The sequence below is a fragment of the Lolium perenne genome, chromosome 5 (genome assembly GCF_019359855.2).
Source record: "Lolium perenne isolate Kyuss_39 chromosome 5, Kyuss_2.0, whole genome shotgun sequence".
Classification (NCBI taxonomy): Eukaryota; Viridiplantae; Streptophyta; class Magnoliopsida; order Poales; family Poaceae; genus Lolium; species Lolium perenne.
The window spans coordinates 225,239,287-225,266,157 of NC_067248.2; the positions used below are offsets into that span (position 1 = coordinate 225,239,287).

The 26,871-nt window shown below is 45.6% G+C and overlaps 1 protein-coding gene and 3 long non-coding RNA genes across 6 annotated transcripts; 2 read left to right on the forward strand and 2 right to left on the reverse strand.

Annotated features, from left to right (window-relative positions):
- Positions 1-6: 6 nt before the first annotated feature.
- On the reverse strand, positions 7-3,481 carry LOC139831098 (uncharacterized). 3 transcript variants are annotated; one of them, XR_011745587.1, is made up of 6 exons: positions 2,862-3,478; positions 2,581-2,774; positions 1,760-1,814; positions 1,361-1,562; positions 676-809; positions 7-316 (listed from the first exon to the last, which is right to left on the reverse strand). It is a non-coding gene; the product is annotated as an uncharacterized lncRNA (long non-coding RNA). The 3 variants fall into 3 exon arrangements; XR_011745586.1 differs by having other exon boundaries at positions 1,361-1,459; positions 2,862-3,474; XR_011745585.1 differs by having other exon boundaries at positions 1,361-1,814; positions 2,862-3,481.
- Positions 3,482-10,617: 7,136 nt separating this feature from the next.
- Positions 10,618-14,808, forward strand: LOC127302096 (uncharacterized). Its single transcript, XR_007852641.2, has 4 exons — positions 10,618-11,086; positions 12,144-12,299; positions 13,050-13,249; positions 14,640-14,808. It is a non-coding gene; the product is annotated as an uncharacterized lncRNA (long non-coding RNA).
- A 10-nt stretch (positions 14,809-14,818) lies between these two features.
- On the forward strand, positions 14,819-18,056 carry LOC127302097 (uncharacterized). Its single transcript, XR_011745588.1, has 2 exons — positions 14,819-17,093; positions 17,517-18,056. It is a non-coding gene; the product is annotated as an uncharacterized lncRNA (long non-coding RNA).
- A 7,005-nt stretch (positions 18,057-25,061) lies between these two features.
- Positions 25,062-25,767, reverse strand: LOC127302093 (glucosamine 6-phosphate N-acetyltransferase 1-like). Its single transcript, XM_051332456.2, has one exon. It carries the CDS (start codon positions 25,735-25,737, stop codon positions 25,240-25,242), a length of 498 nt encoding a protein of 165 aa, XP_051188416.1. The 5' UTR covers positions 25,738-25,767; the 3' UTR covers positions 25,062-25,239.
- Positions 25,768-26,871: the final 1,104 nt, after the last annotated feature.

Sequence of the window (26,871 nt, forward strand, 5' to 3'; positions counted from 1 at the left end):
TGTGCAAAGTGTCGGAACAGCTGTTGTTCTGGAGTGTTCGTGTTGTTTCCACGTTGTAATCGGTTGCTAATATGAATGGACGCGTGGTACCTTCTCAAAAAATGTGCAATTCACGGTGGTTACAGAAGTGGTGCTGCTTGCTTGCTCCAAACACACTATATTGCAAAAGGAAAAAAAAAACTTCTGTAATAGCAGGCCGAGTCAAGACGCCATCAAATATCCTCACATCACCAGACAAGACTGCAAACTCAAATCAACCCGAGACGAGCCCCGCACCGCATGCCCCGTCAGCCTCCAAAGGACAGAGCAGATCCACCTGCAGATATATAACAACAACAAATTCAGACACTATACCTTCCACTTGGACCCACGGCTAGATATTGCAACTGAAAATACACAACCGACACTTGTTTTTCGCTCGTTTCAATCCACATTTAATAAGTCATAACAGGAGGTATATGCAAAACACCTACCACGAGCATACAAATGTAAAGCATTTAAGGTACACCTGGTGAGCATTTTCGAGCTTTTGTTAAAAGAAGCAGGGACGTTCTCTCCTTATTAAAACAATAAACCGATAAAACTAGCAGCATCGGGAAACAACTCAGCAAGAGGATGTAAAAGTCAAATCAACCCCCTGTTCATTTGCATCGTCTGGTTTAAGGGAGGCCTCACCGAAACTTTGATCGCAGGCACAACCTACTCCTTGGCACTCCATCGGTTGCAGGTGCCGGTGCCGGAGGCAAGCCGCGCGACATATCCTCTAGTCAGACCAAGGCGAGCCACATGAGGCTGGAAATGACAACCACCTGCAGATAACATAAATTTCAGGCACTATCCCTTGGGCTCGACACACAGCTATTGCAACTGGAAATACAAAAATGACTATCGACACTTGTTTATTCCTTTCAATCTAAATTTGATCAACCAAAACAGGGGGTATGCTATCCTACTTTGTGCATTTTTCAGCTACCAGCCTACACCTACAATCAAGCGTACATGCTAAATTTGCTTCCACGAGCCAAATTTATACCTGCCAACATACACAACATCATCATCCTAAAAGAGCCAAATAAATAGCATGCATAGATTTACTGCACACATACAGCGTCAATTCATACTCATCTATCCCGTAGAAATGTCGAGCATGCAAGGTACATCCAATGAGCATTTTCGAGCTTATGTTAAAACAACCGGGGAACCCAGGATTATTTCTCATTCAAATTAGAAACCGATAAAGCAAGCAGCATTTTCCAAGTCAGGAAACAATTCAACAAGAGCAAGTAAAAATCAACAAAAACAAGCCAACAAGCAGATGCCATTTGCGTCTTCTGGTTTAAGGGATGAACCAACAACTCACCAGAACTTCGGTAGCAGGCTTCGGAACACACTCCTTGCCACTACACATCAGTGGTAGGTACAGGTGCCCATCTTTGTCTTTCAGAAACAACATGTCACCCTGTTCGCACATACAGGCTACGCATGAGACATCGGCGTTAACAAATTCTTCATTCTTCAAACAAAAAAGGTAGCAGCTTCTTCTTCAAACGAGATGCTATAAGCTGCAGACGTGAAGACGGATATGCTACAATCATTGCTTCCTCGTCGCAAAGACTTATTCTTTAATAGATAAAAATTTAATTACAAAAAACTAGTGAGACACTAGCAGACCTGCCCCATATTATCAAATTGGCAGTGCAAATAATCATGTAATTAAACAGAGGCAGAAGGAAGAGAGTAGTGGGGGCATCAGGGCAACCTGACTTCATGTTGATGTGCCCGATCCTGCCGTAGCAGTACAAGAGGCGGTTGAGCTGTAAGGAGATAAATACTTGAGTGAACATTAATCCATAACACATCTGTCAAAATGGAAGCCCCTGGAATTGTCGGTTTCCACTTACTACAACAGATTATTAAAACTAACTTGATTAAGTCTGATTCAGTACACACAATAATTTCATTAGCTAGAACCAACAGAGTTGCAGCTAAATACAGGTAAAGTTTAGAGGCAGTTTCGAGAGGATTCAAGCATCCCAGATAATCATTATAAATCAACTTCATCATCAATTACACATGCCCAGAGCCATGCAATTACTAAAACATGAACGCACACTGCATCCACATACATGTTATGTTTAGAGGCAGTAGTCACTTTGAGGACATCCAGCAAAAATGTTAGGCAGTAGCTCAATGCATCTAAAAGCTATAAACTAATGGTCCGAAAATGAGCTGAGAAACAACATTGCTGATCATATATTAGTCCGAATAAATCATCAAGTATCAGGTGTATGCAACTGAAAGAAAGCCACTGGTAAAATCTCATGTACAAGGATGAATAACTGGCTTTAGATATGGTACTTCCACCTAGAAGCTAGCTGAGCATAGCCACTAGCACTAGATTAAAGGTGCCGTTGCAGCCAACTGATTTAAAATGATGCGGAACTGCATATTCATTTCTGACAGCAACAAGATTACACCAAGTAAATCTGGGCAATTGCAACCAAACAGAATCCCACGCCTCAATTTCCGTGATAGCATACACCACGTTAGAAAAGGAAGAAGTGGACCCGAGAAGCTCACCGGCGTGGGGCGTAGCAGAGGCCGAACGTCACGGCGGGTAGTCGAGGGGGCCGACCAAACCTGCCACCGCCCACAAGGCGCGGGAAGCCATGAACAGCAGTGCCGGAGACAGAACGGCTGGGCCGGACCCAGCTACTCTGTCATTTGCTTCGTGCCGGGTGTCCTCGGTCACTTCCACCCAAGGGATAGTAGGTCTACAAATTATGGCGCACTAATTAACAACTGGAGCACAGAAGAACAGGGGAAAAGAAACCGTTTGCCATCGTGGTCGACGTATATACCTCGAGCTGGAGAACGGGGGCACCTATTAGCCGAGCTTGCCGGGCTCCGCATGCCCAGACCGTCCCCCTTCTTCCCTTCTGCGCCGTCGTCCGCGTCCATGGCCAGATCCCGCATCGAGTCACCGGGGTCCAGCTCGCGCGGGGTTTTCCGGGAACAACGGCGCTGCTACGGATTTAGGGGAACAGCCGCCGGTTGGAGAAGAGGCACGGTCGGCGCGGACGGGAGCGACTTCGCCGGCACGCCATGGAACGACCGTCCCCTTCGGGATCCGCGGGGAAAGTTGCGGTCTTGGAGACGCTCGACCTCTACCGGGCAGCGCCGAACCTTGGCGGCGGGTAGGTGGAGCGTCGCTGCGAGGGGGGAGGGTTCAGCGGTGGGAATTGGGGGAGGCGCTGTGAGAGATCAAGGAAAGATAGACAGAGAGCTCGAAAGCGGAGGGTGCGTCGCAGGGAAGGGTGGTGGTGGTCGGAGGTGGGGGAGACGGCGGCGGAGGAGCTGGAGGTGGCCGTCGGCTCGATTGGGTTTGGGTGGAGCGAAAGCGTTGAGTGGCCGTCGGCGTCGGGGGAGAGGGAGGAGTGGGCGCTGGAAGCTGCGGGTGGTGACTGCATCGGCCGTATAACCAGTTAACCACCCATCTCCACCTTTTGGCCCAACAATACAACAGTTTTCCAATTCATTCAAACATTTAGTGAATATATCATTTTTCCCGCCAAAACCACAAGTAAACGAGCTCTCTAGATCAGTAGTCGATGGCAGTGATCTTGATGAATGAGCGAGACATGCACTGAGAGCTGGAGATTAACTAGCTAAGTGATAAGGTATGGCCCACTTAATTAGCGGTGAAATGTCGTCCTTGGTTCGCGATTTTTTTTTTCTATTTTATGCGTGAATAGCATAAAACCCATCTTTATTTCATGCTACAAGATATTTAGGTTAAGGAAACTAGATAATGCCTACTTAGATTTTGCCGCTACACTTATAGCCATGAGTTTGACCTATACATGCAAATCTATTCCGTACTAGCTTTAGCAAAACTAAGTCAAACCACGAGTTTGACCATATTTTGTAGTTTTTAAATTAGTTTGTTCCATTTAGGGCCCTAGCTCCTGACTAACGCATGCACAAACTAGCCGATCTACGTTCACGCAGGTTAGGGGAAACACTTGTCTGCACTAGTCTCGGCTTGTTCCCGATCAATGCATGGACACGAGTAAGAGATCAATCCATCGAATTTATTTATACTCCCTTCGTACCATTGATTAAGGCGTAATTTTTTTCAACTTTTCTCCACAAAGTAGGCGACCCTTGTGGTTGGGGTCGAGGATGAGACAACCGCCAACGGGAGTGGTTGTTGGTGCTCAGGTCGCCTCCCTGCCTTCTTCATCTGCCATGCGGTGGCTAAGCCCGCTTGTTCCTACATCCTAGAGGAATCCGGCGGATGTGTTGGCTAGGGTCATCGGTCGTGGGAGGAAATTGAAGGTGAGCGCTATCTTGGAGTTCCTCCTTGCCATCTTACCCACCGGAGAGCTATTCAGCCCGGAAGCAGGTGTCGCTCCGCCTCCTCACAATATCCTCCATCGAATATTCAGCCCGGAAGAAGGTGTCGCTCCGCCTCCTCCCGATGTCCTCCATCTATTCGATGGAGGGGAGACCCTTGTGGGTTTCGCTGGCGTCGATGCCGGCAGAATAGCCGTTGGAGATCCACAAAGTGAAGGAGGCGGCCAACAATGTGTGGGATACGGCGGAGCAGGAGACACCCCTCAACCTCCTGCTTCTTCGTGGGTCCGACCATCCGGAGATGCCCACACCGGCAAACAAGACCTAAATAGCATTTATAATCTTTTTGCGTCGAATCTCCTAAATCGTTGTGCTCAGAAAATTATGTCTTGTTTACCGAAGCGGGGCTAGCTTAGATAGATTTGCATGCATTCTTACATAATATAGCTACGTACATTCATGCACCAAAGATGACCACTATCATGCCCATGCATGCAATTAGATATAGGTTACCTATAATTGCTCATTAATTATACACGCTATGCAGGTCTCGTTTCAAAAGGAGAAAAAACCCTAGCTTAGAGCACATATTATGGTAGCGTCGACCTGTGGAAGTGCACCATAGTTGAGGTCGTATTGTTGGCAAGCCTTGTTGAGGTCTAGTGAACGTTATCCAGCTTGATGTTTGATGGGGTAGTTGAATGTCAACATCATAGTGACACACCGAATCTTGCTCACTCACCATGAAGATCAACTTCATGCAATGCCATTATTCTTGTCGTCGTCCTCATCTTGGAGAGGGAGATGGCGCTGAGGAGTGTGTGTAACGCTAACAGATCTAGCAAATATCTTTTGAGGAGAGAGGCATGCAATATCGTAAAGCTTGAGGTCATTGGATATCGATGGAAAAAGACACGTGATGTGCTTGTCGACAAAAGGGTTGCACATGATGAGACGGGATAATCTTATATATCCATGTTGTCCATTCCACGAGCAGGTGGGCACGATGACACGTGATGTCGTGATGCGCTTGGCGACCGAAAGGTTGCACAAAATCGACTTGACTAGCATAACCAAACTAGCGAAAAATAAAGGGTGGATTTTATTTGTCGAATCATTGTTTTATGCAAAAAAAAAAAAGAGTCCACTAACCCTTATGTTTTCTCTTTGCAATCTAGCATGTGGTACTGGGACATCGAGGGTGTGGCCGAAGCCAAAGTCGACGCCTAGGGTTTGGCCGACGCTTCGCTATCACCGTCGTGCCTATGTAGGATGTGGGCTTGGAGCTTCTCCTCACTGACATCCTATGCGTGGACATGGGCCTCACCATGCTCGTGCCTCTACGAAACCTTGGCCATCGTAGGTGCCGACTACCGAGTAGTGTCAGCATTGGGCCTTATTCTTGTTCGCCAACTCTAGTGACGGCCATGACCTTCTGACCGAGATGACCAAGTGAAGTGGAGTGTGTTTCACGTCATGTACTCCACGGATAGCAAAGGGGCGTCGATACCCGACGGATGCCATACAACTAGATGATGGTGTGAGGGATGGGTGAGCCTCACAGGGAGCACCTTGATAGCCCTTCTTGTACTAAAGTGATGTCCAACATAAGAATGTTGGTAAATACATGATTTCCGTGAAGAAGAAAAAAGAGCAACCATAGAGGTCGCATGGACAAGTCAAAAATCAAGAAAGTGGAGTGTGTCGGTCACAGATAGACATCGAGGTGCGCGGTCGCTCTCTTGCAGTCATGACATATGCAGGTGGTGGTATCACCGGTATGTGCATAGTTATTGGTTGTGGTGAAGTTGGCATTATAACTGGAGTAGCCTAGCTAGTTAGCGTATATGGGTGCCTACCGTCCATTGATGTTTTCTATAGTACGTGGGTACTCCCTCCAAAGCAAGAGGTTAACTTCCGCTAATTAGTGACATTAATTCTCTCACCTCTTCATTTTCTCTCGGCTGGGAGTAATTCGTGCGTGCTCTCGCTAAATACGAGGAGACCGTAGTACTATACTTTTTTCTCGTCGTAATACTGTATAATTAATTAATTATTGTCACGGTATGCCCTCCTTTCGCGTCCAGCCAGATCGCACGGAACTGAGGCGTTCGGACAGCAACAGAGGCCCCCGCTCCCGTCGCCTCCCCCGTGGGCGATCGGGCGCCCCCGTCCTCCCCACGCTCTCTCCCCTCCTCCCTCCTTCCCCTACCGCCGCCGCCGGCAAATCCCGGGCGGTGCTGACAATGGTGGTTCCTTCTCTCCCATGCGCTTGGGAGGCCCGACGGGGCGGGCTCGACCAGGCGGCGATGGAGGGCGCCGGCTCCGGCCTAGGCTGGCGCGGATCCCGTCGTGGCTGGCAGCGAGGCGAGCGGTCACGGCGGTGGTGCCCAGCGCCTCCGTCAGCCGACGCTGCTGTGTCCCTGGTGGCGGCAGCCGATATGGGCCCGCATGCCTAGATGTTGGTCTGGCGGGCCCGGCCGATTCGGGTGGTTTTCTGTTGGTGCGCTGCACGCAGGGACCTCCTCTGCTACCATCCGTCGCGGCGGGTGTCGTGCTCGGACTGGACCGACGGCGCTGGTTTTGGCGATCTGCCTGCTCGGGCTTGTCGGAGCTCGGTTGAGCTTTCGGCGGTGGGGCATCGTTGGGGCAACGTCCCCACGTACTGCAGTCGGTCGGGCGACGTCCTTGCAAGCTACCTGGGACGAGGTCCTTGGGCTGGCTCAGTACTGCAGCTACTCCGGCGGCTGCGGTCTGTTCTCCCTCCGACCAATTTGGTCGTGCTTGTGCAGGTGTGCTCGCACCGCTGGGGATGGTGGACATCGTGGTGCCGCCAATCTAGGATCTTGGACGTCTAGATCTGGGTCTGGCCGAAACCTCTGTCAGCCAGCACGTGTCTTTCCTGCGGATGAGTCGAGTTGGGGCTAGCTCATAGTGCGACTTAGGTTGGAGCGCGACAGTGATCTCCGCCTTGTTCGTTCTACGTCCTCGCGACGACGACGTCCGGATTTTCTATCTAGGTTTGGACCTCGGCGAAAGAAGCGCATGGCTCTGGCCTGTGCCGGCGACGGTGTCACCTGCGGGTGTCGTTCCCTTGTTGAAGGTGTCCCGATGATGGCCCTCCTGTTTTAAATGATGGACTCCATCCCTCCGCCTCAATCTGCTCCTCTTGGAGGCCTCGCTTCGTGTAAGCTTCTCTGGTAGTGTCTTGCGGAGCACCGTATGACCTCTCTCTGGTGACGTAGCCCTCTCGCAACGTCGTCCTGGCAGCTTTTACACGGTTTGTTGCGGTAGCTGATTTCCTACCTACCGCCTTGGGGGGCTTTGCTAGGTCAGCGTCTGGTCGTAGCTCTTGCAGGTGTGCCTATCCCAACGCGGGGGGGGGGGGGGTGGGGTGATGTTGTGTGTTTGGTCTGGACCTAACCCGAGCTCCATGGGTGGTGGTTCTCGGGTCTGGGTGAAAACTTTGCAGGTCCTTCTCTGCCGATGCCGATGACGCATTCTTGCGCCATTCACCTTCTTGGAGGCGTCGCCGCAAGACCCTCCCTTCTTTGGTTCCTCAAGCTCTGCTAGGTGGCCGGCCCGTCGTTGAGTCCCCCCTTGAGTTCTAGTCTTGGTGCGGTGGAGGTTTGTTGGCGTGGATACGGTCGCGATCGCTCCGGTGCAATAAAAGACAAGGTTCCCTCTTTATGGATCATATGTTGGTAAATACATGATTTCCGTGAAGAAGAAAAAAGAGCAACCATAGAGTTCGTATGGACAAGTGAAAAATCAAGAAAGTGGAGTGTGTCGGCCTCGTGGCAGATAGGCATCGAGGTGCGCGGTCGTTCTCTTAGAGCAATTCCAATAGTGTAGCCAGCTGCTGGCTATAAGTTAAGTGCCATGTCATCTATAGCCAACTTAGAGCCAACATATACAATAGTGAGCTATAAAAATGTAGTACTTAATCAATGTGTGGCCCACCTTTCACTCTCACAAAGTGCCTAGGAGCACGTGCTAGAGCTGGCTCTTGCATAAGAGCCCACTCTCCTTCTCTCTCCTCCTCTCTCTCCTCCAACTAAGCAATAATATACTATTTTAATCCTTATAGCCAGCTGACTAGGACTTATTGTACTTGCTCTTAGTCATGGGATATGCGGTGGTGGTATCACCGGTATGTGCATAGTTATTGGTTGTGGTGAAGTTGGCATTGTAACTGGAGTAGCCTAGCTAGTTGGCGTATATGGGTACCTACCGTTCATTGATGTTTTTTTGTACGTGGGTACTCACTTCAAAGCCTAGCTATAGCTAGTTGGCGTATATGGGTACCTACCGTCCATTGATGTTGTACGTGGGTACTCCCTCCAAAGCAAGAGGTTTACCTTCCGCTAATTAGTGACATTAATTCTCTCACCCCTTCATTTTCTCTCCGTAGGAGTAATTTGGGCGTGCTCTCCCTAAATACGAGGAGACGGTAGTACTATACCTTTTTTTCTCCCCGTAATTAAATTAATTACTGTCACGGTATGCGCCCTCCGTTCGTGTCCAACCAGATTACTATCCAACGCCCGCTCTCCTCCTCAATCCCCATTCTTCTCGTTTCTACCCACCGCTCGGTGTTGTTCCCTGCTGGCAAACCCACCCTCGCAGCTCGCCGGCGCAGTACTGCAGCTACTCCGGTGGCTACGGTATGTTCTCCCTCCGGCCAATTTTTTGGTCGTGCTTGTGCAGGTATGCTCGCGCGCTGGGGATGGTGGACATCGTGGTGCCGCCAATCTAGGATCTTGGACGTCTAGATCTGGGTCTGGCCGAAACCTCTGCCAGCCAGCACGTATATTTCCTGCGGATGAGTCGAGTTGGGGCTAGCTCATAGTGCAACTTAGGTTGGAGGCGCGGCAGTGATCTCCGCCTTGTTCGCTCTACGTCCTCGCGACGACCTCCGGATTTTCTATCTAGGTTTGGACCTCGGCGAAAGCAGCGCATGGCTCTGGCCTATGTCGGCGAAGACGTCACCTGCGGATGTCGTTCCCTTGTTGAAGGCGTCCCGATGATGGACCTCCTGTTTTAAATGATGGACTCCATCCCTCCGCCTCAATCTGCTCCTCTTGGAGGCCTCGCTTCGTGTAAGCTTCTCTGGTAGTGTCTTGTGGAGCACCGTGTGACCTCTCGCTGGTGTCGCAGCCCTCTCGCAACGTCGGCCTAGCTGCTTTTACACGTTTTGCTTTGCGGTAGCCGATTTCCTACCTAGCGCCTTGGGGGCTTTGCTAGGTCGGCGTCTCGGGTCGTAGCTCTTGCAGGTGTGCCTATCCCAACGCCGGGGATGATGTTGTGTGTTTGGTCCGGACCTATCCCGAGCTCCATTGGTGGTGGTTCTCGGGTGCAGGTGAAAACTTTGCAGGTCCTTCTCTACCGACGACGATGACGCATTCTTGCGCCATTCACGTTCTTGGAGGCGTCGCCGCAAGACCCTCCCTCTTTTGGTTCCTCAAGCTCTACTAGGTGGCCAGCCCGTCGTTGAGTCCACCCCTTGAGTTCTAGTCTTGGTGCGGTGGAGGTTTGTTGGCGTGGATACGGTCGCGATCGCTCCGGTTCAGTAAAAGACAAGGCTCCCTCTACATGGATCATATGGCGCTTCGGCTTGCTTTTCTGTGTTGCCTTTTGTTGTGGTTTGGGTTGTGCGTTTGGCGCGTGTGTGTTATAACTCTTGGTGTAACTCCTAGCCGGTTGATGGCTTTGTTAATTCAAAACCGGACTCATTTCGAGCCTTTCGTGTAACAAAATATATGATTTCTGTGAAGAAGAAAAAAGAGCAACCATAGAGTTAGTATGGACAAGTGAAAAATCAAGAAAGTGGAGTGTGTCGGTCTCATCGCAGATAGACATCGAGCTGCGCGGTGGCTCTCTTGGAGTCATGGCATATGCAGGTGGTGGTATCACCGGTATGTGCATAGTTATTGGTTGTGGTGAAGTCGGCATTGTATGGAGGAGTAGCCTAGCTAGTTGGCGTATATGGGTACCTACCGTCCATTGATGTTTTCTGTACGTGGGTACTCCCTCCAAAGTAAGAGGTTTAACTTCCGCTAATTAGTGATATTAATTCTCTCACCTCTTCATTTTCTCTCGGCTGGAAGTAATTCGTGCGTGCTCTCCTAAATACGAGGAGACGGTAGTACTATACTTTTTTTTCTCGCCGTAATACTGTATAATTAATTAATTACTGTTACGGTATGCCCTCCGTTCTCGTCCATCCAGATTGCACGATTACTATACCAGCGACCCAACACCAAAGGAAACATGCCGCTCGCCTCCTCAATCCCCATTCTTCTCGTTTCTACCCACCGCCCCGTCTTGTTCGCCGCCGGCAAACCCACCCTCGCCGCTCGCCGGCGCCCCCAGCCACCCAGTCCCCTCCACGCCGGTCACCCCACCTACTCAATCCCCTCCGCCCGCAGATCGGCCCACCTGATTCCCCGCGCCTCCGCAAAACCTTAGAGCATCGAGGACCTCCGCCCGGTCCTGGCCCTCACCGTTCGGAGCAAGGAGCGGCTGGAGCTGGGCGGACGAAGACGCACACGAGGAGGAGGGGACGACCTCTTCTCTTCACCGCCTCTGCCCCCACCAGTAGTCCTCGCCCATGGCCATGGCCCCATCCGCCGTTCTGCTGCGCCGAGCTCCTACTCCCGGTGGCCACGAGGTCCGGTATGATCAGGCGGCAAACGCTCCAAGGTCCAAGATGAGTAAGCACAAGGTAAAGATCTAATCTTTTTTTTTTTTTTGGATACATCCAAATTTTGACAAAACTTAGACACCCTTTTACGTACAGTACCGTCCTGAATAAACATGTTGGATCCGGTGATAACTGTACAGCAGCAGGGTTTCCATTTATCCGGCCAGTTGGAGTGCTCTAATACAAGTTGTCACAAGTTGACTAACTCCGAGGCTTTACTGAACATTACAGTGGCACTGCTTGAACATTGTGCCATTTACAAAATGTCAAATGGGCCGTAATGAAGATAACCTTTGCATTATCACTCCGAAAATGCAAGGCATTGGAATGGATACTTACGTCCTCATGTTCGGCTCATGAAATGATTTTTGTTCCAGTGCAGTAAACCGGTAACATTGCTTGCTCAGTCCTTGTAACATTGTAAAAGTTGGAGGGGTGGGGATTAGTAATAATTGAAAGTCTCGTACTTGACCTTACCTGTAAATTTGAATCATGTTGGTAGACAATATTCCCAGAATTAGTAAATTTGGCAATACTTGATCAGTCCATGATGAATCATACTGTTATCATGGCTCATGCCCTCCTTGCTAGTGGCTCAATACAAATCACTAATCTTAGCATTTTTGGTGTGGTAAGAACTACTGGTATTATGTTGTTGATTTATGTGCCTTTATAGCCTGTAGGAACATTCAGATGTTTCTCTTATTTGCCTTTATGATGTAAGCAAACTAAATTTAGGCACGTTTTGAATGCTCATTTGCATTCTCCTATTTGCTTTTATGTTAATCAATCTCCAAGTTCGTAACGTGAACAAGGATGCTGAGCTACTGTTAAAGATCTTGCAGAAATAAGCAAGTTTATTCCTAGTTGAGTTAGAAAAGGAAAGTCTTCAGGTTCAGTCTTCAAGAGCTATAGCAATGCGAAGATCCTTCGATCTAGCTTCGTGTTTACATCTACCTTGTTATGTACTCAATGAGATATTGTTACCGTTCAGCGGACTATAAGCTACTTTGTTCTTGTGTTGTGTTCGTTACAAATTTCTGTTGTTGCGGCATTGACGGAAAAGTTACATGTGCAGGGAGCTCACCTTCTGAGTCCATACCGCTTTCGGAGCAATGCTGGAGCTGGGTCAAGAGAGCAAGCGTTGCTGGTTCGAGGCTGAGTCTTGAGTGTGACCTACCTGGGAGAAGTAAGGCATCGCTAGGTATCGACGTATCGTTTCGCGCGTGCCGTGGTAAGTACAGAACCGTGGATTACACTTTGTCGTGCATGTGTTAAAACAAAGGAAATAACAATTCAGTTGGCGTGCATGGTGGTGTGATAAGAGTAAGTTATCTTCATGGCATGTAGAGTTAATGTACTCATGCATTTTTCTCCAGGCCCCTAAATGTGGTCAAAGACTGAAGGGTTTGGTCTCATTATGTAGATTCGTGTGTGCAAATCCCGCTGGTTACAGTCATACAGATGGTCATCCGCTGTGTGTTCTTGCAAAATGCAAGTAATTGCTTAGGAATTCCATAAGAAAATCTTGCTAGGAAAATTTTGTGAAATTGTAGGCACGTGCGGATATTTGTACATTCTTTCAAGTATGTACCATAACTTGTATAGCACTAGTGGCTTGCCATTTCGTTGATGATCCACTCTTCTTTTACAGTGGGTTTCCACCAAATATGCATATTTTGTGCTTTTTATATTTCCCTTAGTATAGGATATGTAAGTTGATCCATGGGACCAGGTGTCCTTTTTATGGATGATTTGGCTTTTTAATGGAATGATAGGATATGCTTACCCTCTGCCATGGATATGTGTTGCATTGCTCTTCTCCAATTTATGATTTCCTAGTGGTTTTTTTGTTCATCTCGTGCTTGCCATGGATGTATTCTCTTCCCTTTTCTGTTGCACTTGCTTGGCCATGAATTCTTGCTCACATGGTCACACCTGCTGGCTGCCGCCACTGATTTCTCACATTGCTCACATTGGCCAGGTGTGCCACCGATGCGACAAAGAAGCTGACCTGTTGCTGCTCTCCTCCGATGATAATGGCAACAATGTGTTGTTGCTAACCGGCCAACCTACTGTTGGATTGAGTTACACATTAAAGGCAGTGACATCTGCTCCTGCTGCTGGCTATGTCCCTCACATGCTGCCACAGCCAGCCAGCCACTACTCTGACATGCCGTTGAGGTCTCTCTTCCCCCTCCCTCCTACTCCAACATGTATTTTTGCTTAATCTTGTTTCTTTTCTCCTGTTGACAGTACATGGTGTGGAATGGATCTAAACATGTTGTGCGAATGGGCAGTGGTAGTATAGGCAATGGATGTTGCTATTTTTTATTTGATTTGTTTGCTGCTTATCATACATCAACAGTGCTCAAACTTGTATATTTTCAGGTTCAGAGCATATAGGAATTAGTTAGTAATTCCGTAAGAAAATCTCGCTAGGATTTTTTTTTAAATGGTAGGAAAGTGTGGATGTATGTACATGTCTGCACAACAGAAAAGAAACACTTGTCTTGCACGTGTTTTCTCTAGTTTTCATAACATATTTTGCATTTTGCTAATTATCAGTTGGGTTTTTCTTATAGGATAACATTTTAAGTTGATTGAATGATTGTCTGGTGCTTATTGATGCATGTACTGTTATTTTGTGATTAAACAAACACAATGCTCCTGCCTTATAAATATGAATTATGTTGTTGCCTTCTCATTGATGCATGTTCTCCTGCTGCCGTTCTTTGCGCTTAAATGAACTGCTCTGAAATGATTGGTAGATACATGCACTGCTAGATAGATACTTGAAATGCTCTGTTTTAATAAGAAATAAATTTATCTTGAGGGCTTGGTTTAGTTGACTTAATCAATACAACAACAACAACAAAGCCTTTTTCCCAAGCAAGTTGGGTGGGCTAGATATGAAACCCAATGGAAACATAAGGAAACCAAAACAAATAGAGAGAAGAATACAAGTAAACTAAGATTCCAGCAAATGGATCGTTGATTTCCATGCGGTCCTATCAAGAGCTAAATCTGTAGGGAGATTCCAATCCAAGTCTTTTTTTACCCCCTCCACCCATGTCAACTTTGGTCGTCCTCTGCCCCTCCTTGTATTTTCCATTATTAATTGGTGCTTATGGATGCCTTTGTTGGATATGACCAAACCACCTTAGTCGGTGTTGGACTAGCTTCTCGTCGACCGGTGCCACCCCTAGCCTATTCCGTATTACATCGTTTCTAATCCGGTTCTTCCTTGTATGGCCACACATCAACCGTAGCATGCACATCTCCGCAACACTCATCTGTTGGATGTGTTGTCTTTTGGTGGGCCACCATTCTGCTCCGCCTAGCATCGTCGGTCTGATTGTTGTCCTATAGAACTTACCTTTTAGATGACTTAATCAATGTCAACCTTAAACCTGATACTTTTTTGATGAACCTAGAGCTTGAGTTCTTGATGATTTGACTTTTGATATTGCTATATCGGGGTTGGTTCTGTACTAGATCTCGAAAATGGTATGTTGTTTTGTGATTCAATACAATGTGACCTTACAGATGTTTGATTACTAACGTTTTGCAGCTACCTATGGCTGCGGCTTCTTGTGCTGCGGCCTACCGAAACCTGGGGCTTCTGGCTCGGCATCGATGAAAGATGTGGGGCGCTGCTGGTGTCGCCAGAGAGGATGCCACCGTCCTCGCATCCTGCTGCTAGGCGTCCAGGATAGACACGCTAGATTCCATCACCCTCAACTAGGCGACGAGGTAATCCCACTCTCCAACCATGCTGGATTACTATGTATGGTGTCTGCAAATGGTGATTCGTAAGCAAATCGCGCTAGCAAAAATTTCATGTCTTGAGGTAAGTGTGGATGTATGTACATGTTTCTTCTACACAAGGAATCGTTGCCCAGAGTTTGCACATGGTTTCTCTTATTTGCGGAAGCTGTGTAGAAAATTATTGGCCTTTACCTTTGTGTTGTCACCTGTGCCCCTTCGTATTTTATCATTGATGTGGTCATCTCAGTTTTTTACATCAAGCGATTCGTACTTTCTCTGGGAGTTCAATGAGAGATCAAGACTTTCTGTGCCATGTTCTTTGCCATACACTTCATTGCAATCACAACCTTTTGCCTCTGACCCTGCATAAGAAGAATCCGAATGTTTCTTGTTTTATGGAAAATCTGGGGCACTTAGTTTTGTTTGCCTACCAATTAATCATTTCAATGAAATGAAGTTGGTGACAGAGGTCTGGGGCACTCGTAGGTGTCCAGGATAGACACGCTAGATGCCATCACCATCAACTAGGGTGACGAGGTAATCCCACTCTCCAACCATGCTGTATTACTATGTATGGTTGTCTGCAAATGGTGATCTGTAAGCAAATCATGCTAGCAAAATTTCAAGTCTTGAGGAAAGTGTGGATGTATGTATATGTTTGCGCAACACAAGGAAGCGTTTGTCCGGAATTTGCACATGTTTTCTATAATTTGCAGAAGCCGTGTAGACAACTATTGGCTTTGCCTTTGTTTTGTCACCTGTGCCCCTTCGTATTTTATCTATGATGTGGTTGTCTTGTTTTTTACATCAAGCTTTTGGTACTTTCTGTGGATGTTTATTGAGAGCTCGGATTACTTATGTTCCTCCTGGCATGAACCATAAATTTTAAGATATGCACTTTCGAATTGTCTGTAAATTTTAGTTGTTCTTTGACTGTTTTACGGGTTGATTTTCATGCCATTTTTAAGCATTCTTCCTTGGCTACTTAATCACAAGGTCTTTTTTTTATTGTGGCTTCCATTTTCCTTCCCATATGCTTTGATGCTTTCGCAACCTTTTGCCTCTAACCCTGCATAAGAAGAAACCGGATGCTTGTTTGTTTTATGGAAAATCTGGGACACGTAATTGAGTGCATACCACCAATCATTTCAATGAAATGAAGTTGGTGACAGAGGTCTGGTGGTACTGATGCAAGTTGAGATATGCCAGGGTCAAAACTACCATGGCAATTTTTGTTATAGGATAGCCTTACTAGAAATTTTCGTGTCACTTGCAAGGATTATGAGTCGCTCGACTTGTCGCGGCTTGTTTGGCCTCTCGCAACCTCACTGGTGAACAACCTGGAGCGACATGACTAGTTGAATTTGTCGATCGACAAGTTAACTAGTCTCTGTTTTTGAGTCGAGCGATTAGTTCTGGGCTGGGACAAAAAGGCCTTCCTGTGACAAAAAGGCCCCTCAACAGCGAAACAGACCCCTCCTACCCAGCGTCCCAGCCGTCTTTCCTCTGGCAACCCTTCCCCTTGCGCTGCCTCTCACCTGGCAGCCACCAGCTCGCCCATGCCATCACAGAAGTGGAGACCCTGCCCACTGGACGCAACAGTATCAGGCTGCTCGCAACTCCCCTATGCCATAAATATATTGTAGTATACTACTATTAGTAGCCTATTTACTTAGTGTTTTTTTAGTAGTTACAACTCGACTACATGTCGGCAAGTCTAGCGCTAGTCAAGACTAGTCACGACTAGTCTGTGAGTCGGTACCCCAGCGACAAATTGCGACACAACGACTCGTAATCCTTGGTCACTTGCTGATTCTTTGATTCCCGTCTTGATGGCTGGCCTGGCATAGTGTTTTTTGTTTGTGTGCCAGTTTCCACCTCTGACTAGGACTACTATCACATTCTGCACCTGGTGATGTTTTTGATCTTGTTCTCTTTTCCTTTTGGTAACTCATGACATGTCTTTATTGTTGTTTGTTTCCTGTAGATCAATACCGTGTATTCACTTTACTAATCTTATTGGTGATGAGGGCTACGAGTGATGATACTAGCATTTTCATGTCAAGTGGGGTATGAGATCCTGTAATTTTTCCAATGGGATGTATGAGATCAATATGTCAGTTAGTTAATGGTCTTCATCTTCCTTCTACTCGTATATATGTCGTTCTTGCTCTGGTTTGATGGTGGTGGTGTGCTATGAATTGAAGGCACATCTGACACGTCATCGATTTTGCTCGTCGAGAAGACAAGCTCGACAGTAAGTTCTGGGTGCATTCCTCCGTTCTGTTTAGAAGCTATATTTAGACATCTCGAGTGTGAATTGTATTGATCTCATTCCATGAAAATACATCCTCATCAATTTAGTCGCAGACAAGATGGTAGCAATTCCATGCACGCAAATGTGGTAAGAGATTGTCATCTTTTTCATTGTGACGGGATTGTAATCAGATGATAGCTACATAGGCTGGATCCATCAACCTACTTTTTTTTGCTTTGGAGAAAATTCATGATCCACCAAGCTGCTAGTGTTCACCAGATCGTGACCCCATTTTCTTAAATCTAGTTTAGCTAGTTAGTACACGAGATTGTAATCAGATCTGATCGGATCAGAACGCTGGCTTTTATTATGTTTATGTATCTGGCTAGGAATTAACCGGTGGTGGTCTGTTTTGGATTTCAGATGAAGGAGAAAAAGAAGATGGTTCCAGCCACCAACGAAAACCGTACCCAGATTTTCACAAGTGAACTACTAGTCTTGATGGTTTGGGCATGCCATATGTATCCTGGAAGTTTCAGTGTAGCTAGCTGTGTATCCTGGAAGCTACGTGGCGTAGTGATGTGGCTGACGGATTTTTCCTGGAAGTTTCAGGGTAGCTAGCTGTGTATTGTTAGCTCTCCAAGACTTAATATTTTTTGATGGCTAGCTGATGTTATTTTGAGATAAAACAGGGTAGCTAGTTGTGTGTGTGTCGTGTTGGTTCTTGTGATTGTATCAATCCGTGGACCTTTCATCGATGTGTAGCTTGTCTGATTCATTTTTTACTTTGGTTGACAATGTAACTCTGAATGTGTTGTAATTTTTCCTTGTTGATATATTTAGTAGGTGATGTAGCTGTTAGATTCAAAAAGGGTTCTTTCTATTAGATTCAAAAGTTTAATAACTATTCCTGATATTGTACTTGTGGAATGCTAGAGATGTAAAGAAAGGACAATTGGTGTAGACTATCATGAGCTGATTGTTTTTTTAGCCCATCATCTTTTCTCATATTGCTCTAGTTTGTTTGTACTGGCTAACTAATAAAATTAGTGGTTAATTAACAACTTGTATCCCCCATTTTAGCATTGTTGTTATTTCTAGCAATATGATATTGTGGTGTGCTTTCATGCTCCGTTAGATCATGTGTTTTTTGAAAATGGTTGTAGTCCATGTTTCCACTATAGGTTCAACTTTGATCGGTATGTAATTCATATTGAAATATCCAAAGCAATTTATAATAGTGAACAGATGGAGTAGTAGATATTCATATTGAAATATCCAAAGCAATTTATAATAGTGAACAGATGGAGTAGTAGATTGCTTGAAAAATGAACCACACGAGTAAATTCTTCGTGGAATTGCGCTAGAGAGTAAAAGAAGGTAAATTGAGCTATGTGTGTATAAATTGAGCTTTCTGGGTTAGGGTACTACTTCTGTGTAGAATCCTTTAATTTTTCAGAGAGGCCCCGTAGTTACACATGCAGTGCTCCATAATTATAAGATCTGGTGGCGCACATTTAATAGGTACCATTGGGAATGCCATAGCGCTCCTAGAAATTTGTAACGTTCTCCTACATGGAATGGAAGGAATCAATTATTAAGAGCAACCGGTGGAAGAGGAAAAAATGGGGGACTCCATGTCAACGATCCATGTGACAATGCACCGCTACCGTCCATCTTGGTGAGAGCTCTCCTTCCCAACAACCAGCTGCAAAGAGAAAACCCAAAAATTCTCCATTCCCTTGAAACCAGGCCTATTTATATGAGCCCATTGCCACTAAGCCGCGTGCGGTATCGTGTGTGACTTGTGACTTTGGACTTTGGTGAGGAGAGGAGAGGAGAGGGTGTGGCACTCCGGATCACTTGGGCGGTGGAGGCGAGACGAGCATCATCGTCAACTTACCTGGAAGAGGCGATGCGTGGCGTGGCATCGTCGTCGATTCCGGCAAGCAGATGTTCTCCGGATTTCACCAGGTAATGCTTCATCGCAATTCCGTATTTTTGAAGCACTGCACGGCCGAATCGCAAATCCTGGAGCTGCTCAACTTTATTTCCTAGTAGGCATCCTCGATTGATGGATTCAAAGGAAAACGACAGTCTGGTTCGTACTAGATACGGTCGTCTAGACGTCTACTCGTGAAAGCATAGTTAAGCCCATGAGCATATTGCTGTTCTAATTTAGCGGCAGATCAACCAACTAAACTAAGCAACAAGATGAGGGTGATGTACTTCCACCCTTTTCATAGGAATCGTACTTCATGTTGTACTCTGCTACTGCTAACTACTAAGTCAAGGCTTTGTCATCAGACCCAATAATTCATCCCGTGCGTTCTCGTCTGTCCGGATCTAAGCAGGAGATGTATAATCTCATTGCACCTGTACAAAGGATGGTAATCGGATAACGATAGGTTTAGTCCCAAATAGATAAATGGTACCGCCTTGATACGACTCGACGAAGGGTGCAAACTGCTAACAAACGGCAAGGTCGTCGCCCCGTTGCAGCTGGGCGGGGATGATGGAGCAAACCACAACTGCAAGTCTACAACGATCGAGTCCAGTTAAAAGTTGGCGCCTACAAAAGTAGAAAAGATGCCGTCGCCACCACTACATACGCCGCATGATTCCGGGATACAATCTACTGCAATCGCTGTGGAACCTTGGGGATCCTACATGTGAAAAGGTCTGTAGATTCTGCGCAGAACGATCTTCTTTGATGTGCTCCATGGTAGGAGGGCTACTCTTTACAGATGACAGAACCAAAGAAGCCCTTTTTCTTCTGAATAGCACAAGCATGATAATGTGCGATCAGTATAACGTGCAAAAATGTATCTTCAGCGACGGAGTCATTTGAAAAAAGTATGACGTGAGAAAATAAATAATATGTGTAACAGGGACAACAAGCAGATAAAGCCTGGCTCTGGAAGTCCCAACTTCCAACCCTTCCAGTCCCAACTTCCAACCCTTAAGAAAAAATCATTAAAGAATAAAAAAGGTAATGCAACAAAGAATGAAGTACCGCGAGCATATCTACAAATAATAAGTATATGGTTTCCTACAAATACTAAAGTACACATCGAAACATATTCTATAGCAAATTTTGCAGACTTTAAAAACTATTTATCTATAACCTATCTTCATGTTGCAATTGTACTTATGCAGATATCTTGAACAGCCAGATCATACTTTCACAACTACATACCTACCTGTGCTATTTTTTTGCCGCAGTAAGCATTCATCCCACAATCCATGAGTTTCTGGTAAAAACTATCTTAATCCACCAAAACAATGTCTTGTACAGCCACGCTTAAATAATCGGACTTTTCTTGTGCAGGTTCAAAGCACCATGGAAACATCGTCCTGGATGGAGAAACGGCTGCCTTGCGGCGCTATTGTGTTAGAATTCCCTGCTCTTTTCTCTCATTGCATGCGTTGGAATGCTTCGTAGCTCAGTTGATTCCCCATGGTTTCAGTCTTCATCCTAGGACTCACTCAATCAGCAGAAAGAGAACTTCAAAAAAAAAAAAAAAAAAAAAAAATCCACCGCCTGATCACCGGCCTAAGTTTGAGGAAGAAGATTACAAGTTTATGGCGTGGGGAGAAGACAAAAGGTTCAGCACCCGTGCGGCGTACATGATGCTCTCTCCAAATGGGGTTGGCTCTCAAAAGTCAATGTCGCTTATTTATGAATAAGATCATCGGCTGGTTGTATTAATCCATTTTCAGACTGCAGTCAAATAAGAGTATAACATTGTAAAAGAAGCAATCCAGCACAAGATGATTCAGGGGTCCACTAACATCCAGCGTTGGAGTTGCTGTGAGGTTTCGCACTACTCAGACATAGTTCCACTGTTCCACCTTACCCTTCCTAGGACTGTTGTCAACTTTCCCTTCCCACTACTAACAGGTATAATGCAAGTCAACTGTTTTTCTTCATTGGCCAGTGCTCTTCTCTGAAAAAACACCACGTTTTTCTTCATTGGCAGCCCTTCGTGCAAATTCAATCTGAAATAGAAAAATGTATCGGACAAATGTATGTCATGGGCAGAACGATCTTCTTTGATGCATGGTAGGAGCGCTACTCTTGACAGATGACAGAACCAAAGAAGCCCTTTTTCTTTCTGAATAGCACAGGAATGATAATATGCAGTCAGTGTAACGTGCAAAAATGTATCTGCAGTCAGTATAAGTCACAAAGAGGTTCCTCGCCTCGTTGTAATATGAGTTTATGACCAACCAGTCAGACCAATGCAAATTCAGAAATCATACAGAAAAGAGTAAACGAACATTGAAGAAGCAAATCCAGCACAAGCTGATACAGGGATCCACTACCATCCGACGTCTGAGTTACCTGGACACTACTATGATATACATAGCTCCCACCTTACGCTTCCTAGGACTGCCATCAACTTGCCCTTTCCACTACTCACAGAGATAATGAGTCAAAGATCCAGATTCTGTGCAAAACGATCTGTACTCCATGGTAGGTGCTGCTCCGCACTAGCGCCTACTTATGAGTTATGAACCAAAGGGGCCCTCTTTCTGAATAGCATAAACAGAACAGAGATGATTAAGTATGAAATGAAAGAGATACAACCTGAAACGGACAAGCAGGAAACAAAGCTTTGCTCCCTGTCAAATGGGCTCACTGAACTTTTTTTTCTCGAGGAAACGAAAAAAGTCCTTGCGTTGCGTTGTGTTTCATTTCATTTCATTGAAGAGAGAGAGAGAGAGAGAGAGAGAGAGAGAGAGAGAGCCCACAGCTTCTTCCTTGATTGGCTCTCTGACTCTCAAAAGTCACTGTTGCTTATCTACGAATAAGATCATCAGCTGGTTGTATTAATCCATTATCAGAATGCAGGCAAGTAAGAGTAAAACATTGTAAAAGAAGCAATCCAGCAAAAGCTGATTCAGGAATCCACTACAATTCAGAGCTAAGAGTTGCTGTGTGGTTTTTGGCACATAGTTCCAGTGTTCCATTTCCACCTTACCCTTCCTAGGACTGTTGTCAACTTTTTCTTCCCATTACCAACAGGTATAATGTGAGCCAATTGCAGAATATCCATCTATCATAGGACTTCCTTTCGACTTGACCCTTTCAGAGTTTTGACTACTCACGAGGCAACATATCAATCATCCTTGTTCAAACCTGATATAACAAGATATGGCCACCTTCTCCAAAATTAAACAATGTTGAGGACAAAATCAAAGAACAAGTTACTGTAGACATGAAATAATCTAGTTCCAGTTTCATGATCAACCTGAATGATAGATTATGGTCTGAAATTTCAACCACAAGGAATCGGCTGAATATTTTCTGCATCTGAAGAAACAGTACCTGGCTGTTGTAAACGAACATTGTCAGGATTGAGCACCCCATACGAATGAAGGAGGATTTTGGTAGCCTATAAGTGACTATGTTGCATTCATAGCAAGAAATTTCAACTTTTATGCACAAACCACCTTAACACAGTAACTCCATCCTCCAAATCAAAGAGTACTAGAGTTTTCCTTTTTTTTTGGGTGGGAAGCCGAGTGCCAGAGGATGGCAGAAGGCCATCTCGAAATGTAAATTATACAATATTTAGTCAGTAGAAGACCAGAAGTTGAATTACAAAATTTTAGATGAGCATATTCTCTTTTATAATCGCATTATAATGCCTTAAGAAAAAATCATTAAAGAATAAAAAAGGTAATGCAACAAAGAATGAAGTACCGCGAGCATATCTGCAAATAATAAGTATACGGTTTCCTACAAATACTAAAGTACACATCGAAACATATTCTATAGCAAATTTTGCAGACTTTAAAAACTATTTATCTATAACCTATCTTCATGTTGCAATTGTACTTATGCAGATATCTTGAACAGCCAGATCATACTTTCACCACTACATACCTACCTGTGCTATTTTTGGCTGCAGTAAGCATTCATCCCACAATCCATGAGTTTCTGGTAAAAAATATCTTAATCCACCAAAACAATGTCTTGTACAGCCACGCTTAAATAATCGGACTTTTCTTGTGCAGGTTCAAAGCGCCATGGAAACATCGTCCTGGATGGAGAAACGGCTGCCTTGCGGCGCTATTGTGTTAGAATTCCCTGCTCTTTTCTCTCATCGCATGCGTTGGAATGCTTCGTAGTTCAGTTGATTCCCCATGGTTTCAGCCTTCATCCTAGGACTCACTCAATCAGCAGAAAGAGAACTTCAAAAAAAAAAAATTTCCACCGCCTGATCACCGGCCTAAGTTTCGCACTACTCAGACATAGTTCCACTGTTCCACCTTACCCTTCCTAGGACTGTTGTCAACTTTCCCTTCCCACTACTAACAGGTATAATGCAAGTCAACTGTAGAATATCCATCTATCATCAGGACTTCCTTTCGACCTGCCTCTTCTGAGTTTTGAATACTCACCGGCGACTAGTACAACATAAAGCAACACGGGAATCATCATCCTTGTTCTGACCTGCTCTAACAAGATATGGCCACCTTCTTCAAAAAGATCGCCAGCATAGCATAGCTGAGGACAAAAATTGAAAGAACAAGTTACTGCAGATGAATAATCTAATTCTCCGTACCATGGGTCAACATGAATGGTAGATGGTGGTGGCTTAAAAAAGAAGAAACACTTTAACCAGAAGAAATGGGCTGAATATTTTCTGCATCTGAAGTAACAGTGCCCAGTTGTTGTAACTGAACATTGCATGGTCTGAAAGTTCTGAAGCTTCCAATACGAGCAACGTTACAAAGGTTTGCTGATGCCCTTAACAGCCTCATAATTTATTTTATTCGTGTACACTACAACTTGTGCCAAGGGAGCGGTATGTATCCCCAACTTGCATAAAAACCTATGCACACTCAAAAAAAAAGGATAAATTACAGTGATAATTCCACTTTCACCAAAGAGAGGGGTAAAATGAGTACTCGTTATGACTGCATCATCCTTAAATCTTGTAAACATCCAAATTGGCCATTTGTGATTAAATTCCATCCCCACCACATTTGGGATTGAGACGGCCATATGAATGAAGGAGGACTTGGTAGCTTATAAGTGACTATGGAGAGTTCATAGCAAGAAATTTCAAATTTTGTGCACCAACCACCTTAACACATTAACGCTATTCTCAAACTCAAAGAGGCCAGAGTTGTTATTTTGTGGGGAAAACGTGTCATTTCGTAATTCAAACTGTACAATATCTCATCACCAAAAGCCGAATTACAAAAATTCAAATGAGCATATTACTTTAGATGATCACATTAAAAAAATCATTAAAAGATAAAACAAATGCAGTGTGACAAAGAATGAAGCATCCCAAACATATTTAGAGCAATAAGTACACAGTTTCCTCTAAATACTAAAGGACATGTAGAAATACATACTACAGCCCATTTTGCAGACACCTTCAGAATTAATGTTACAACCATATAAATATCTTAAATAGCCAGACAATATTTTCTGTTTCTGAGCAGTACCCAAAAAAAAAAAGGGTAACTACAGTCCTACCTGTGCTAATATTTTTGCCGCAGTGAACATTCATTCAACCGACCATGAGTTTATGGTAAAAAATAATCTTCATCCACCAAAATAACAATGTCCTGTACAGTTACACGTTCACCAGTCTTCAAATATTAAGCCCATTCCTTTTTTTTCTTTACAAGCACCAATGTCCAAAAACAGTTAGACATAATTTGCTTACCTATTTTGCATACTTGATTTTAGAATTACAAACGTGCAGTGAAAATGTTGTTACAACAATTACAAACGGAGGTAGTGATTTCTCTATTATTGCGATGTTCTAAGATTGCTTTTAGCACCTCAAGTGAAAATCATATGCAATCATGAGAACGATTATTTGGATCTCAGTGTAACTACATCAAGCTGTATTCATCAGAATGAGAAAAGTGCAGCTCATTTTGACGTGATTAGCTATAAACGGCAATGCCAGTGCAAGCCACAGTCATCACAAGTTCATGGAAGCAGCAAGGATTGCTACTTTGATAGATTGCAAATCTTTAACCAAGACAATTGTTCAAATCATCAAGCCATAAAAGCACAAATAATAATTCCAATCACATTTCATCGATAAGTCAACAGCTACTAGTAGTAAACATCACCAGGAAGAGATCCGAGAAAGCGGAACCTAGATCAGAAGTAGAGCCCCATCTGGACGTTCTTCTCCTCGAATCCGATCTTGGCGTAGAACCCCTTGAGCTCGGGGGTGCAGTTCAGTATGGCCTTGTAGCACCCCCTCCCCCTGGCGTGCTCCACGAGGCGGCGCACGACTCGCTCGCCGAGGCCCCGGCCGCGCGCGGCGGCGTCCACCACCACGTCCTCGACGTGCCCCACGGTGCCGCAGCGCCGGATGAACTTGCGCTCCACGAGCACCGCCCCCGCCGCCGCGAGGCGGCCCGTGGCGGCGTGCTCCGCGACGAGGACGAGGTGGTCGGCGCCGAGGCGCGCGAGCTCCGCGAAGCGGGCGCGGTAGGCGTCCTCGGTGAGCGGCGCGGACGGGGAGAGCTGCGCGAGGAGGTCGCAGAAGCCCTTGGAGATGTCCCCGAGCTCGAGCGGCCGGATGCGGTACCCGTCGGCGTCGTCGCCGGCGCCGGCCTCCGGCGCCACCGTGGCTGCTTCCGGTTTCTCCATCGGCGTGTCGTCGACGCGTGCGGCCGGGGAGAGAGAGGAGCGTAAAATAGGCCCAGTTGCTGCTAGTGTGGGCTTGACCATGTTAAGCCCATCAGCTAATGAATATGCGCCAGGTCAAATAACGAGAACCGCCAATCCGGCGGTGGATGGATGAAGCAGCCGCTGGAACGACCGCCAAGCGTGCACGACAGCTGGAACCGCGCGGATGAGAAAAGCTGGAGCGGCTGCTGAAGGCTTGAATTTGTTTAGATTGCTGAATATTTATTCGTGCCAATTGATAATTATATATGCAATGAAAAAATATCCAAAATACATCTAAAATGTTGCCAATCATTTACTAAATAATGTCTAAGTTTTGTGTTGACAACATCGTACACTGTTCGGTCATGACCGAACCGAACCAATTATTGGGTACCCGAATTTGTCGGGTAGTAAAAGTAGCAAGTATATTTCGGTCTTCATTTTTTTTCTGACCGAATTTGAAATAGACCGAAATACCAAAACCGAATTTTCGGTCATGACCGAATGGCCACCCCTACTTCGAACCACACAAACTATGCACGTCACATCCCTTGACCAATGCTGACTCGGGTGTTTGAAATGAAATAAAATAAAACAAAGGACGGAAAGAGTTTCCTAACACAAAACTAGTCAATATACTAATAATATATTTTCTATAACACTGCCTCAGATTTGTCTACATTCCAATGTATCTATACGCAAAGCGTACATACATTCAAATTTACACAAATCTAAAACGTCTTCTTTTACAAAAAAGAATGGCATCAACTTTTCGATTTATTGGACAACTATACCACACAGCAAATTTATAAGATGCACGTCAGCACGGCTCTAGCTACGTATACACAAACTCACAACACAAATTCGAACGAGGATCCCACTCCATCTCACACAGGCTTACATAATTCAAAAAATGTGGAACACCAGGCACAAGGAGACAGTTCTGCTTTCCTCTTCCCTTCTCCTCGCTACAGTACCCGTGAGAGGCGAAAAGGAGATGCCAAGTTTCCCTAGTTTCTCCGCCTGCTAGACCGCCGGTTCCCTCACTCTCCACCGGCTGCCTCGGCGGCGGGAGAGTGGGGGAACCGCGGATCTGCGGATCTGGCTTGTAGA

Coding starts and splice junctions, on each gene's coding strand:
- LOC127302093 (XM_051332456.2), bottom strand. CDS start 25,737: ATGGAGAAACCGGAAGCAGCCACGGTGGCGCCGGAGGCCGGCGCCGGC.